The following is a 14539-nucleotide window of genomic DNA, read 5'->3' on the forward strand; positions in this document are numbered from 1 at the left end:
GGCCGCCTTGCTTGTCCCCAGTGTGGCCGGCTAGCCGTCGTGGGCTGTCCTGTGGTAGGCCGCTCTCCCTCCCGGCGGTGCCGCACCCTCCCTGTACCACGTTCCGCACGGGCTCTCCGGTTTTCTCCCTCTCACGTTTGTTTTCAGAACTATGGTGTGGTGCCCCTAGTAAACTTGCTGCGATCATTGAAAATCGTTTATATCTTGTGTACAGCACAAATGGTTTTTTCTCATATTCGATTTAAGATTTTTATTTTGGAGAGGTTTTCGGGAAGTAAAATTTTAATGCGGTCAAATTTGTCTACTTTTGTCTTTTTCAAATCTTACACAGGTATCGTCCTCTCTTGTGATTGTACTTCTATTCCAAAGTGAATATAATTTTAAAAATGAGATAAAGCACAGGACTCCCAAATGTGATGTTAATAATGTGTTGTGTTTAGGTTGGTCTTATTGCAGATGATTTTTTTATTCAATTTCCAAAATATTCAGTACTGTGCATTACTTTTATAACAAAAATGAAACAAAAAAGGAAGTGCCCTCGGCACTCAGACGGGTGCTCTGCCCTCCTCTTGGCGCGCTGCGCTGTCTGTCCGTGCAGGAGGAGAACATCTGTCTACACTGGGCTGCGTTCTCTGGCTGCGTGGACATAGCTGAGATCCTGCTGGCCGCCAGGTGTGACCTGCATGCCGTGAACGTGCACGGAGACTCACCCCTGCACATCGCCGCCAGGGAGGACCGCTACGCCTGCGTCCTGTGAGTGGCTCTGCTGCCGTGGCCCCTGCAGGGCTCCCAGGGTGGGCGAGGCCCTCCGAATGGAGCTCCTTCCCCAAGCGGGCAGAGGCGTGAGTCTCCCAGTCTGCGACTGAAGTCAGCATGGTTCCTTCCGTTTCAGGGAGGATCGTTGTGAAAAATCCCCAAATGCTTATTAGGTCAAGTTGTCCGGCACCTCCGGTCTGGGGCGACGGGCCGGCCCTGCTCGGGAGGGGTGGAGGTGCCGGTGCTGCTGCTCGCCACTCGCCAGAGCTGTTCCCCGTGTCACTCACACGTGGCTACAGTTGGGGTCCTAGGGAGCCGCTGTGCTCCCAGTGGGAGCTCAGAGATGAGGGGTTGCCCTGTGGTGGGGGCCGGAGCACCGCGCTGCCGCTCACCGTGCGGTTCTGACTCGCATCAGGCCCTCGAAGCGCCTCCCGGCCCCTGACCGTGTCCTCAGCCACCTGGGTGTGCTTTACCCGTTCATCCTTGAGCGTGCTTTTAAATGGGAAAGCCAGGAAACCTCAGATACCGTCCTTAGTTCCTTACACGCTCTTCCCGAGAAAACTGAGGTGACTTTTGATTGTAAATGTGGGAGAAGGAGTAATGGAGTGCATTCCTGGTGAGTCAGGCTGACCTTTCTAGAAGCCCTGGTCAGCAAAATTTAATTTCGAGATGAGTGGTGTACTCTCTATTCTTACTGACTAGAGTCGCTTCATAAATCTCATCCTCGTGCCTTTAAATTAAGATCTGAATGTTTTGTTGGCTTACATTTTTCCTTTTAGCCTCTTTCTTTCTCGGGATTCAGATGTCACCTTGAAAAACAAAGAGGGAGAGACGCCCCTGCAGTGTGCCAGCCTCAACTCCCAGGTGTGGGACGCTCTGCAGATGAGCCGGGCGTTGCGGGACGCAGCCCCCGACAGGCCTGTCCCGACGGAGAAGACGGTGAGCAGGTGAGGAGGCCATTCTGGGCCAAATGGTGACACGTGGGGGTTTAAGAGTTTGAAACAAAAGCTTCTCTTCAAGCTGAGGCGTCCCCGGGCCCGAGAGCAAAGTGCCTGGCCCAGCCCTCAGCGGCTGCCCTGTTGGGGCGTCACTTGTCACCGCGAAAGGTAACGTCCCCCCTTTCCGGCGGCAGAGACATTGCTCGAGGCTATGAGCGAATCCCCATCCCGTGTGTCAACGCTGTGGACAATGAGCCGTGCCCCAGCAACTATAAATACGTTTCTCAGAACTGCGTGACGTCCCCCATGAACATTGACAGAAACATCACCCATTTGCAGGTCAGCGGTGCTGGCGGGCGGGGGGGGGGGGGGGGCGGCGGGCCTTTGGGGCCCGGGGTCCACGGATGTTTCCCCAAGAAGACCCGGCCCTCACAGCAGTTGTCTTCCACCAAAGAGCTGAAAGGCAGATAAAGATCCTTCCTGAAAACGGACCCTGTATCCTGTGTTGGGTCCCTAGCCCCCAGGGCAGTGCCGAGCATCCCCTGGTGATTGGTAGTTTGTGGGCCACGCTAGAGCGAGGAGCCCGTCCTGTGCCTTGAGGGGCCTGGCTCCTGCTGAAGTGAGATGTGTGCCCTCAGGACTGGACCGTGGCTCGGCACTCTGCCTTTCCCTGTTGGGCAGCGTCTGGCCTTGAGTGCAAGCCTGGCAGGATTTCCTTCATGTGTCCCTGTCTCATGGCCCCACGTGTCTGACCACCCCCTCCTCTTCTCCTTCCTGAAGGCTCTTCTTCCAGAGCCCCTTGTGCAGGCTGGCAGTGTCTTAGAGGCACTTAGAAGTGTCTCTTCTGCCCACGTGCCCTCTTCCTCAGGGCTGCATACCCCCCGGTGTCCCTGAGAATGGAGACGTTAGGGCCAGTCACCTTTCTTCCGCACGGGCGTGGCTTTCAGAAAGCACGTGTCAGGTAGAGGGGTGGCTTTGAGACTCGTGAGGCTGTGAGCAGAGAACAGCTCTCCCGTGTGACGCACGGTCTCCCCACAGTACTGCGTGTGCATTGACGACTGCTCTTCCAGCAACTGTATGTGTGGCCAGCTCAGCATGCGCTGCTGGTACGACAAGGTGAGCCTGCGGCTGGGGTGCGCTGTGCGGTGAGTCCCCTCCGACCCAGGACGGTGCCCAGCCGGGCTGGGGCAGAGAGGGCTCTGAAGGCCAGCATCCAACATAAGAAACTTAAATGCTCTTGGAGTTGAGAGTTCAGAGGTCATCGGTGGGGGTGGAAGCCAGGGTGTCCTGGGGTGGGGATGAGACACAGGCTTGGAGGGGAGACCATGGCAGATGGTTGTCTCCAAAGTCACCTTGTAAGGAAAGGGGCACGGGCCTGGGGCTGGGGTGTGTGTTCTTAGTGAGGCACGGCTGTGCCGAAGGTGAGCAAGAGCAAGCATTCTGAGGAAAGTTCTCAGTGTTCAGAATGGCCCTGGTGTGCCACCTGATGGCTTGGCCGTGGCCAGGTCCCCGTCATGGCTGTGGTCCTGTGGGCTGCAAGGCCGAGAGTGGGCAGTGGTCCAGGGGGCACCGACCCCTTGAAGGAGGCGGAGAGGCCTATGGGCTGGTGGCCTTGCTGAGGCTGAGTGAGTTCCAGGGAGAAGGAGGGAGGCCGACCACGGCAGGTGTGGACTCCCGCTTTGATGCTTCCCATCCAAAGCACGAACATGTAACTTTATGCTCTTACCCAGCTACGAAGTTTGACCAAAAACCATCCTTTTCATGATAAGGTTTTTAGTTTGTAAAACTGTGTTGGTGTCAGTTTATTTAGCATGAGTGGCGAGCCGTGCTCGGTCCTGACTGCACGTCTGTCCCCAGGACGGCCGGCTCCTGCCGGAGTTCAACATGGCGGAGCCGCCCTTGATCTTTGAGTGCAACCATGCCTGTTCCTGCTGGAGGAGCTGCCGGAACCGCGTCGTGCAGAACGGTCTCAGGTGAGCGTGAGCCCTGGGAGCCCCTCCCTGGGTGCAGGATTTTAAGCCCTTCAGTAGAGTGATGTCAGGTCTGTTTTCCAAGTTTGAAAGTGATTCTGGTTTCTCACGAAGTTCATTGTATTTATGTGTATTCCATACAGACAGGGGCACAGTGTGTTCAAGTGCATCTGCGTGTTCACAGTAGAGATGAAGAGATGCTGTCTCCTTTGAGTCCCGTGTCCTCTGGCCTTTTACAGGCTGATGTAAATAACATGAGAGTCCTGCTTCCAAGCAGCTCAGTTGTGGGTGAGGCCCACTGAGCTGGGGCTGGGAGCCAGGCTTGGTGTGAGCACTGCCTCTGTCTCCCAGTTAACATGCACACAGCAACTGTTAGGGCCACTATTGTTTTATTTTAATACTCAAACCATTTCTGAAACATCCCGTACTGTCTGCGTGTCTCTAACAGCGACAGTGTGATGGTGTTCCGGTATAAAACATTTCAGACCACGTGGGTGCCTTGTTTTTAAGACACTAGGGGTACTTGGTCCAGGGAGGTCTGGCCAGCACCCTTTGCACTGGCCAGGCTCGGACCCGTTACCTGAGCGTCCCCTGGCCGTGAGCCTTTCCTCTGTACACGAGCTTGAGAATTAGAAGACCTCTTTCCGCCCTCTCAGCTGTGAAGGGGATTTACGTATGACATCAGTCTAGTGTCACAGTATCAGCAGCCAGAGAGTGCTTCTGACCAGCCCACACGTCCCTGTCCCCTGTTGACAGGACATCCTCTGGGGGAGGACAGATATGCCCTTCGTCCCCAGGACCCCTGGACACACCAAGGGGCAGGTGGGTCCTCATGGCCCTGGGCCTGGGAGAGCTCCCCATCTACCCTGAGGGGCATGCCGGGCGTTAGCCCCTTTGCCCGTCATCACAGCCTAGAGGCTTGGCTAGACCTATCCCTGTGTTCAGATGAAGGAATGGGAGGGCCAGGGGCTGTACTCCATGCGCTGGCATTCGGGCCCAGTTCTGAGGCCATCTTGCACTGACTGAGTGCGCACCGTGGACATCAGTGCGAGAGTCGCTGCTTCTTTGAACGTGAAGCTCTGAGGTGCTCTCCAGTTAAGAAGGCAGTATCTTCCACTCTGTGTGCTGCTGTGGCTGGCAGTGTAATCTGCATGTGAGCTGAGCTTTGGGGAACTTGGCAGTGAGTGGCTGACCCTGTTTTCCAGGGCGAGGCTGCAGCTCTACCGGACACAGAACATGGGCTGGGGCGTGCGGTCCCTGCAGGACATCCCCCTGGGCACCTTCGTCTGCGAGTAAGTGAGTGCCTGGGTCGCCCCAGGGCTGCCGGCTGCCTCTGCCGTTTTGTGGACAGCAGAGCTGTGCCTGGGACTTGCGGGTATCCCTGAAAACCAAGTTCATGTTGTCTCCACCCCTCACCTACCTCCTTGGCTTTTTGCTTGCACTTAGGCTCTTACCAGGTCATGGCTCATTCAAGATGGTACCATTCAGTGGTTTCCAGGGTAGGGTCACTGTGGATCCCTGGTCGGAGAAGGGGTTTCTGTGTCACCCTTTTCTGGGTCCTGAAGTTAAATCCTAGCTCAGTCCCTGGCAAAATTTTCCAAAATGCTTGGCGACAGTTTAGAGGGCCCCACCATGGCTGCTGTGCAACCCGTCCTGCCATCAGGGGCAAGGCAGTGCTGTCTGGTGTTCTCACGCACATCTTGCTTCCTGCAGGTATGTGGGAGAGCTCATCTCTGACTCGGAAGCTGACGTTCGGGAAGAAGACTCTTACCTCTTTGATCTTGACAATAAGGTAATGTGTTTGGAGGAGTTGGGGTGTAGAGCAGATTGCAAGCGTGCAGCATGGGAGTGGTAAGGAGGCTCGCTCACACCGGCCCCGCTCTGCGCTCGGGAGGCCTCTGGGCTCGTGCAGAGAGTAGCCTGCCTCTCCTGAAGGTGCTGAGCCCGGATGCACCAGCCCTCTGAAGCCCCGCTGCTCATGGGATTAGAGCCCGTGGCCGTCAGAGGGCAGGGGGCTCACGGTGACAGGCAAAGTGGGAGCAAGACTTGTGTGAGGCATCAGGGGTTGCATGTGTGTCCCAGCTGCTCTCCTGGTTGTGGGGACAGTAGTTGGACCCTGGTCTTCACTCCAGGATCCAGGCTTCTGGGCACTTTTGGAGGCAACCTCAAGCTGTCCTTGCCCTACCCTGGTACCTGTGTTGTTTTCGGTTTGTGACTTTGCTGTTTAAGAACTTGCAGAAGCAGTCAGGGTAGAAGTGGGGACATGGGGCTCTCTAGCCAGAGTCCCGAGTAGCTGCCCTGTGGATGAGGACTGAGCCAGGCCCGGACCTTCCTGCCGTGCCCACCCCAGCCCTGCCCTGCAGGTGGCTCTCAGAGAGCCAGGCACGTGAGATCTGTGTTTCACGAAGAGAAACCTACATCCTGGGAGGTTGCAGTGCATGGGCACTGCCCCACACCCCTACCCCAAGACTTCTGGGGCGCCCCAGTGACCCCATCATGCGTGCACGGTGCAGTGAGCCATGCCCCGCCCCCAGATCCTCTGTGCTTCTTCCTCGGTCTTCTGCCTTTCCTCATCTGTTGAGCTGTTTGCCTTTTATGGTTTGTAGCAGTTCTTTACGTGTTCTGGGTCAGATGCGCTTTTGACATTTGTGTCTCGTGGATCTTTTCTGTCTGTGGCTTGTTTAGTTCCTAATGATGCCTTTTAACGAATGGAAGTTCTTTTTTTTGTTTGTTTGTTTTTTTGTTTTAGAGAGAGAGAGAGAGAGAGAAAGAAAATCCCAAGCAGTCTCTGTGCTGTCAGCGAAGGGTCTGACACAGGGCTTGATCCCATGAACCATGAGATCATGACCTGAGCCAAAACCAAAGTCGGACACTTGACTGACTGAGCCACCCAAGCGCTCTGGAAGTTATTTTTAGTGCAGTCCAGTTTATCAGCTTCTTCCTACGTATTGTGGGGTTTTGTAACGTCCCAGTAAAGCCGAGGTGTTTTAAAGGGTGATCAAGGGGCGCCTGGGTGGCGCAGTCGGTTAAGCGTCCGACTTCAGCCAGGTCACGGTCTCACGGCCCGTGAGTTCGAGCCCCGCGTCAGACTCTGGGCTGATGGCTCGGAGCCTGTTTCTGATTCTGTGTCTCCCTCTCTCTCTAACCCTCCCCCGTTCATGCTCTGTCTCTCTCTGTCCCAAAAATAAATAAACGTTGAAAAAAAAAATTAAAAAAAAAAAAAAAGTAAAATAAAGGGTGATCAAAAGATACACATCTGTGCTATTCCCCAGAAGTTACACTTGGTCTCTACATGTAGGTATATAGTCACTTTACTGTAGGGTTAAGCTTTTTTTCTTCCCCCCCATATCTGTATCTGCCTGACTCAGGACCATTTGTTGAGAAGATCACCCTTTTCTCCACTGCTCAGTAGTGCAGCTTTTGTCATAACGCAGTGTCCTTGTGTGCCTGGGGGTTCCCTGTGTCCACGACTGTCTTGGCTGGGCTGTGCCACATTAATCATCCTAGTTTACGTCCTCTGACGCTGGGGTCTTTGGGAGTGTCTTGATCTTCTGGGTTTCCTTCAGTTTCTATATAAGTTTTAGAATCAGCTTGACAAGTTCTGCAGAACCCCTGTAGGGATTTCATTAGGGTGGTTTAACCCGTGACACAGTTAGGGGTCACTGAGGGTCTTGCCACCTTCTTTTCTAGGGTGTATCACTCCACTTGTTTGTCGTCTTCAGTTACCCCCAGTAATGTTTGATGGTGTTCTGTGGTGGGATCCTGTAGATCGTTTGTTGTATTGTTTTATCTAATAGGTTTTTGATCATTTTACTTTGGGGTCAACTTTATTGTAATTAATTTACACGCAGTGAACTTTAAGCATGTGATTTTGTTTTTTACACATGTGTGTACAGCCTAATCACCCCCACAGGCAAGATCTGGAACATTACCCCAAAGGCACCTGTGCCCCGATATGCCCCCGGCCTGGTTGGCCACGGAGCCACTGTCTGTCTCTGCTGGTGGGTTTTTCCTGCGTTAGAATTTCCTGGAAGTGGAGTCAGAGCGTGTGTTCCTCTCTGTCTGGCTTTTCGTGGGCCACCCAGGTGGTGGCAGATCCTGTGACCCACCAATACCCATGCTAGGTTGTGCTACCACTGTGGATGGACCTGGATATTTCCAGATTATGCTGTTAGGAGTAAACCTGCTGTGAATCTTCATAGACTTGTTTTTTTGTGGGTGTGAGTTGTGTTTTCCTGGGTAATTCCTGGGAGTGGGATTATTGCCATCTGGTAAAAGTATACATTTAATAACTTACAGAGAAAGAGCAAGCACTTTCCCAAAGTGGTTGGACCACTGTACATTTCCACCAGCAGCAAAGGAGAGTTCCAAACACTGTCATTTTAATTTGGCATTTTCTTGATGATTATTGACAGGAGCATCTTTTCACATGCCAGTTGGCCTCCTTATGTCTTCTTTTGTGCGCGAGTTTTTAAAATTTGTTGCCCATCGCTTAATTGGGCTACTTGTTTTCTTACTGGGTTGGAAGGGCTCTTTACAGTTCCTGATTCGTGACCTGTGTCAGACACCTGTATTATCTCCTAGCCTGTGCTTCTTCATTTTCTTTTTCTGTAAAAAAAAAAAATTATTTCTTTATTTTGAGAGAGTGAAAATACATGCGCAGGTGGCGGAAGGATAGAGAGAGCCCAAGACACCGGGCTTGATCTCGTCTCCATCTCATGGACCCTGGGATCATGACCTGAGCTGAAATCAAGAGTCGGACCCTAACCGACTGATCTACCTAGGTGCCCCTGTGCATCTTCATTTTCTTAACGATGTCTTTCGTAGAACAGAATAGTTTTTTTATGGTTTAGTGCTTTTTGTGCTGTTAGTAATCTTTGTCTATCACAAGGTCGTGAAGATTTTCTCCTTTTTCTAAAATTTTTATATTTTTAACTTCTAGATCCACGATCCGTCTTGAGTATGTAGTTTCAGATAAGGCTGGAGATTTCTGCTTGTCCGTGTGAATATACAGTTATTCCAGACCAGCCAGCCAGTCAGCCGGAAAGGCTTCTGCTGGTAGGTCTGTGCCTGAACTGTGTTTTGTTCCTTTGATTTATCTGCTGACCCTCAAAGCTATACCACTGTCTCTTGACTACTGTCAGTTCAGAGTAAATATTGACACCAGGTAGCTCCTTTTTAAAGGTCCTTTTAGTTCTCTGGGGTTCTCTGCATTTCCATGTAAGCTTGAGAATCCGGGTGTCTGTGCGGAGAGGCTGCTGGGATCTGACTGGGATGATGTCTGGTCTGTTGAACCACTTAGGGGCGTTGGCATCTGAGCAGCATCCAGTGTCCTCGTCCCTGGTGTCTGGGGGTGGAGCCAGACCCCAGCCCCTCCTGGGGGCACCACTCTGGCAGCCCCGTCTCTCCTGCCGGCGGCTGCCCTCGTGACTCCTGACCTTCCAGTCTTTCATCAGCCTCACCCCACCAGACTGGGCCCCTCAAGATGCTCCCTTCATCCTGCTTCTGTGGCTCATTCCTTTTGGTGTGTGAAGGGCTGCGAGTACACCAGAGCCTCCAGGGGCCGCTCCAGCTCAGACCTCATGTCCCCATTAGTGTGGCTGCTCCTGTGCCCGAGGGACCTATGTGCCCACTGCTTGGGCCCTCCCCACCCACGGTCTAAGGCGTCAGCAGACTTTCTGGCTCTGCTTTCAGAATGTTTCCAGGGTCTGACCACCTGTTGCCATGTAGCCTGCCTTCTCCCTGGCATGGACTGTCCCTGGGCTCTGGGTCTGTGCCTAGACCCCAAGGTCTCCCTCTCCTTGCTGTTCTAGAACCTTCTGAACACTCACCTCTCCTGCCCCTGTTTCCAGGAAAGTGCAGGTAGCATATTGGAAGCTATGGGGTCCAGAGACCAGTGGGCAGAGGACCCAACTTTGTGCTCTGTGACTGAGGCGGGGTGGGTGTGGAACCTGCAGCTTGTCCCCAGCATGGGAAAGGGGCTGTTGCATGTCCTGAAGGCTTTGGTCAGGGTCTCCACATGTGACTGGCTCCCAGATTTTTTGTACTCAGTTTTGACCAGTCATCGTCATTCTTTCCGAAGCTCGAGCTGTCCCTTTCCGTGGCCGTGGAGCCTGTTCACACCAGCCTCGCCTCCTTGGGCTCCATTATGTCTGGCTTCCCTCATTTGGCCTCAGACTTCCCTAAGCTGCCCCTGGTCCTTGCAGTGGAGATGATTTTTAGGTACCAAGTCAGGACACCAAGGCGCTCATTGCCATCAGGGTGCCGATGGCTCTGGTCTAATTTTTTAGAGGACAGAGCTCTAGAATAGAAGTTATGAAAGACGTGTTCACGTCACTATTCCCATTCAGATGTAACATCACTGGGTTTTCCCCACTCCTTTGGTCTTACACTTGCGTCCCCCACGGTAAAGATCCCGGCTCCTCGCGTGTTCGTTTCAGAGGAGCATCCCTCATGTGGCAGCAGCGTGTGTGTGAGGTCTTAGAACATGTCCCACTGAGGACACGAGCACCGGCCCGCAGCACTTGGCGCGATGGTCTCTCCGTGTGGGTGGGCTCCCAGGTTGCTGTTGTAGGTATGTTTGTGTGTCTCGGTTCATTTTCAATTCCAGATTTTATCTTCTTTTTATTTTTATTTTCATTTCATTTCATTTCATTTCATTTCATTTCATTTCATTTCATTTCATCTCCTTTCATCTCCTTTCATCTCATTTCATTTCATTTTTATGTTTATTTACTTTTGAGAGAGAGAGAGAGAAAAAGAGTGTGTCAGAGTGTAAGCAGAGGAGGAGCAGAGAGAGAGGGAGACACAGAATCCGAAGCAGGCTCCGGGCTCCGAGCTGTCAGCCCGGAGCCTGATGTGGGGCTTAAACCCATGAACCATGAGATCGTGACCTGAGCCGAAGTCCGACGCTTAACCAACTGAGCCACCCAAGTGCCACATTAAGTGCCAGAATTTTAAAATTTATTTTTTAGTTATGTAAAATATTTACATGGCTTAAAAAGTAAAGATTACACGAGGTCATGTTCGGAAGTCTTGCGTGTTCTGCGTGCTCCCTTCCTGCCCTCAAGAGTATCCGTGTGTGTGTCTCACTTCCTCACGTTTCTGACAGGAAAGGTGGTCCCCCCACCATTTTTCTGAGGTGCTGCTGTGGCGTGGAGCTCACCGTGTTCATGCTTCTCCTTCTTTTGGGGACGTTCAGGTTGATTTCAGCCTTGGCTGTTGCGTCTCCTGTCCTGCACACGTGGCGCTGTGTGGGGCGTGTGTTGTCCTCACCCAGGTCCCCAAAGCTCTGCTCAGCGGCCAGGCAACTGCGACTGAGACTTTCCATTGCATTCTCTCCTATTAGTTCTATTTCTCGGAGATTTTCACTCGGTGAGAAACATACTGTTTTACCTGTGGCGAGGATGGCTCTGAGGGAGCTTCTGACATCCTCACGTGTCCGTGCGGCATCTGCTTCACTTCAGGGCTGGACTCCGTCGATTGTCCTTTCTCTTCAGAACGCGTCCACTTCCTCGGTTCTTTGTCTTTGTTCGTGCTGACTTGTTGGTGGCTCCAGCGTTCCCGCGACGTGTGTTGTGTGCTCTGTTAAAATTGGCCGGCTGGGCTCGAGTGCGGGCTCTTCCCCTGTCGAGGTGGCGACATCCCTGGCATCCGTCCTGTCCTGTGCACCCGCCGCTCTGCCGTCGTGGGCTCCGGCTCCTCGCTCCCGATCCTCACAGCTTCTGCTCCCAGCTTCCCCTGCTGCGCAGGGTGGGCTCGCCTGCAGACCTAGTCCGTCACACCCAGAGGCAGAGGCCAGAATCCGTGCCATGGCCGTCGTTCTGGACTTCGGCATGTCTTTGGGACCTGCCGGGAGGTGGGATTGCTGAGTCAGGGGCATGTATGCCTTTGGTTTGGCAGAAAACTTGATAGATACCACCCGTCTCTGCCACCGTTTTGTCTTCCCTTGACCACTGAGGGTCCTCTGGCTTCTGGTTAATGCTCTGCCATATGCAGGATGCACACCTGGAAGGTCCCCTTCTCCTTGTTGCCTGTCTGGTTTTCCCTCCCACACTTTACACTTGGTTCCTGTGGTCGCTGCATCACAAGTGCCCAGGGACTCAGCCACATGAGAAGGTCCGTGCTCACTGGCTTCCCCTTGTGGACATTGTGTGACCGGGCCCTCTGCTTGGGGCCCCAGGGGCTGATGGGGGTGTCTGGGGAGAGGTGCCTGCAGTCTGTTTTGTGGCTGTGGCATTCAGCTCCTTGCATTCTGGGGTCGACGCCCACTTCCTCACTGGCTGTGCCCGGCCACCCACATTCCTTGCCACATGGCCCCTCTGACTTCAGGCCCTAGCCACCTCTGGCACTCTGGGTTTTTGCAGAGAAAACTGCTTCTTAAAGGGCTCCTGTGGTGAGGTCAGGCCCCCAGCCAAGCACCCTTTCTCACTGTCGGCTCAGTATCCCTTCTGCTGCGTGTTGTCGTGGGAGGAGTGCTGGGTCAGGGTCGTGGGACTTCTGTCTGTACCACCGGGCTAGCAGGACATGGCAGTGTTCCTGTTCCGTGGCTGTAGCCACCCCTCGGGAGCCACCTGACGGCCCTTGGCCCGAGTGCTGCTTCCTTCCGTCTGTCCGACCTGCCCTGCACGCTCCGAGTCTCCCGGCACCTGCTTGCGATGGGCTCTGCCGCCCCCTGTGGTTCCCATCGCCCGCCTCCTTCCTCCTGGTACTGGTGGCGTCAGAGCATCAGATGATCCACGTGTGCCCTGTGCAGCCCGACTGGCCAGGAGGCATATGGAGCAGGCCGCCTCCCCAAGGCATGGAGGCCTCCTGCGTCCCTGCTCTGGGGGCGCATCTCTGCCCACGGTCTGCAGACTCCTGCGCGAGCTCCCCGCTCTCCTTCCCGCCCACTAGGATGGTGAGGTGTACTGCATTGACGCGCGGTTCTACGGGAACGTCAGCCGCTTCATCAACCATCACTGCGAGCCCAACCTGGTGCCCGTGCGCGTGTTTATGTCACACCAGGACCTGCGCTTTCCCAGGATTGCCTTCTTCAGCACCCGCCTGATTGAGGCTGGGGAGCAGCTGGGGTAGGTGCCGTGGTCCCCAGGGGCTGGGCGGGTCTGGGGACCTTCCGGGGTGCATCCGCGTGCCACTCAGTGCAGACTTACCCCCGGTAGCCTCCTGTGTCTCCAGGCCGCTTGCTCAGGCTGGCCTGCCCCCAGGCGGTGTGGGGCCTGGATGCACCCTTAGCTCTGCTGTCTCCCCAGGTTTGACTACGGGGAGCGCTTCTGGGACATCAAAGGCAAGCTGTTCAGCTGCCGATGTGGCTCCCCCAAGTGCCGGCACTCCAGCACGGCCGCGGCGCAGCGGCAGGCCAGCGCCGCCCAGGACGGCCAGGAGAACGGCCTGCCCGACACCAGCTCCTCCACCGCTGACCCCCTATGAGCAGCAGCCGGCCTGGGGCGCTGAGCGTCGGTGCCGTTCACACTGAGGTTGGAGAGGAAGGCGAAACGCACACAACACCCGAGGGCTCCGACCTGGGGCTGGAGGGACCTGGGCCGTGGCTGCGAGGCCCCAGCGTGGCTGCCTCCGGGCTGGGGGCGGGCGCTTTGGAACACTCTGGGAATCCGCGCTGGCGTGACCTTGTGAGTTTCTGATGATGGTTTTGTCGTTTCCACGTTTCCCGTTCCCCCTCAACTCCCCTGGTTCCTGTTCCACCGTGGGGCTTGTTGGCAAAGCCCGGTCAGCCCAGGCTCCCTGCGTGGCACCTGCCGAAGACACCATCACCCTCGAGCTGCTCCGTTAGACCTGCCTGCACGAGGCCTGCGTGGCTGGTGCCAGTTCTGGGCACCGCGCAGATGCCGTCCCCACCTCGACCTAGGAGAGGTCAGGGCCAAGCCGTCACTGACTTTGGAGAAAACGTTTGTTTGCTTTTTAAAGAAGTCCTATATCTAGTCCTATATATCAGACCTCTAATGCATTTCTTTCTGAGGAAGCGGTCTGGCGGGTGCAGGAGGGCCATGGCCCGAGGAGGACCCCGCACCGGCCCCGCCAGCGCAGCAATGCTGGCGCCTTCTGTTGATTTTTAAACCACATGCTATGATGAATAAACTGATTTATTTTCTACCGTTATTGAACATTAGGACAAATAAAAACACAAAACACAGACAACGGTGCTGATTCTGGTGTGGTTTCTACTCACCATGTGAAAATAAACTATCAACTGTATAAAGAGAACAAAGTGATTTTAGAATAAAATGCAGGAAAAAAACTTTTTTTAAAACGTTAGTCTTGTCGTGGAATAAATTTGCCATCACCTTTTGTGTGACGGCCTGCCAGGTCATATACTTTTTTTTGGCATATACTTTTTTAAATACTGTAATTAGTGCAGTAGCAGTGGGGTTTTTGTGCGGCTCTTCTAAAACATTCATGATGCAGTCATGTTTATTTTTTTCTGTTAAAATGTTTTTGACAGTTTTAAGAGCAGTCTTTTGGCTCAGACCATTTCTTGTTCTGTTTTCAATGAAATCAATAAAAAAAAAGAAGTACTTTAAAGGAGGTTTTTATTATGATGCCATGTTTCAGCTGGTTTCTGCCAAATACCCGTGCTCCCTCTGGGGTGCTCGCGGGCTCACACGCGGCCCGGGTCCGAGCAGGCGGCACACACCTTCCTTGTCAGCACAGCCTGTCTCTGAAGAGGACGCTACCTGCATCCGCCCCAGGCAGACAAGTGCAGAGTGTGTGTGCATGCCTGTGTGTGTGCGCGCGTGCCTTTGTACGACCACCAGGCACTGAGGCCCAGGTATCTTTCTGGAGGTTGATGGGCGTAAGCACCAGGTAAGTGCCCAGCATCCCTAATCAGATCTGCATTTGAGCGCGATGAGACTGGAG

The 14539-nt window shown here is 54.0% G+C and overlaps 1 protein-coding gene across 8 annotated transcripts in view; it reads left to right on the forward strand.

Annotated features, from left to right (window-relative positions):
- Window positions 1-14203, forward strand: part of EHMT1 (euchromatic histone lysine methyltransferase 1) — a 154034-nt gene extending 139831 nt beyond the window's left edge. For all 8 annotated transcript variants that reach the window (XM_043565738.1, XM_043565743.1, XM_043565739.1 and 5 more), the window contains 9 exons: window positions 599-753; window positions 1536-1703; window positions 1889-2033; window positions 2733-2810; window positions 3552-3667; window positions 4870-4956; window positions 5378-5456; window positions 12560-12735; window positions 12916-14203. In XM_043565738.1, coding sequence (XP_043421673.1) covers window positions 599-753; window positions 1536-1703; window positions 1889-2033; window positions 2733-2810; window positions 3552-3667; window positions 4870-4956; window positions 5378-5456; window positions 12560-12735; window positions 12916-13093 — 1182 coding nt within the window. In that variant the 3' untranslated portion in view covers window positions 13094-14203. The remainder of the gene's footprint in view (window positions 1-598; window positions 754-1535; window positions 1704-1888; window positions 2034-2732; window positions 2811-3551; window positions 3668-4869; window positions 4957-5377; window positions 5457-12559; window positions 12736-12915) is intronic.
- Window positions 14204-14539: the final 336 nt, after the last annotated feature.

The sequence above is a fragment of the Prionailurus bengalensis genome, chromosome D4 (genome assembly GCF_016509475.1).
Source record: "Prionailurus bengalensis isolate Pbe53 chromosome D4, Fcat_Pben_1.1_paternal_pri, whole genome shotgun sequence".
NCBI lineage: Eukaryota > Metazoa > Chordata > Mammalia > Carnivora > Felidae > Prionailurus > Prionailurus bengalensis.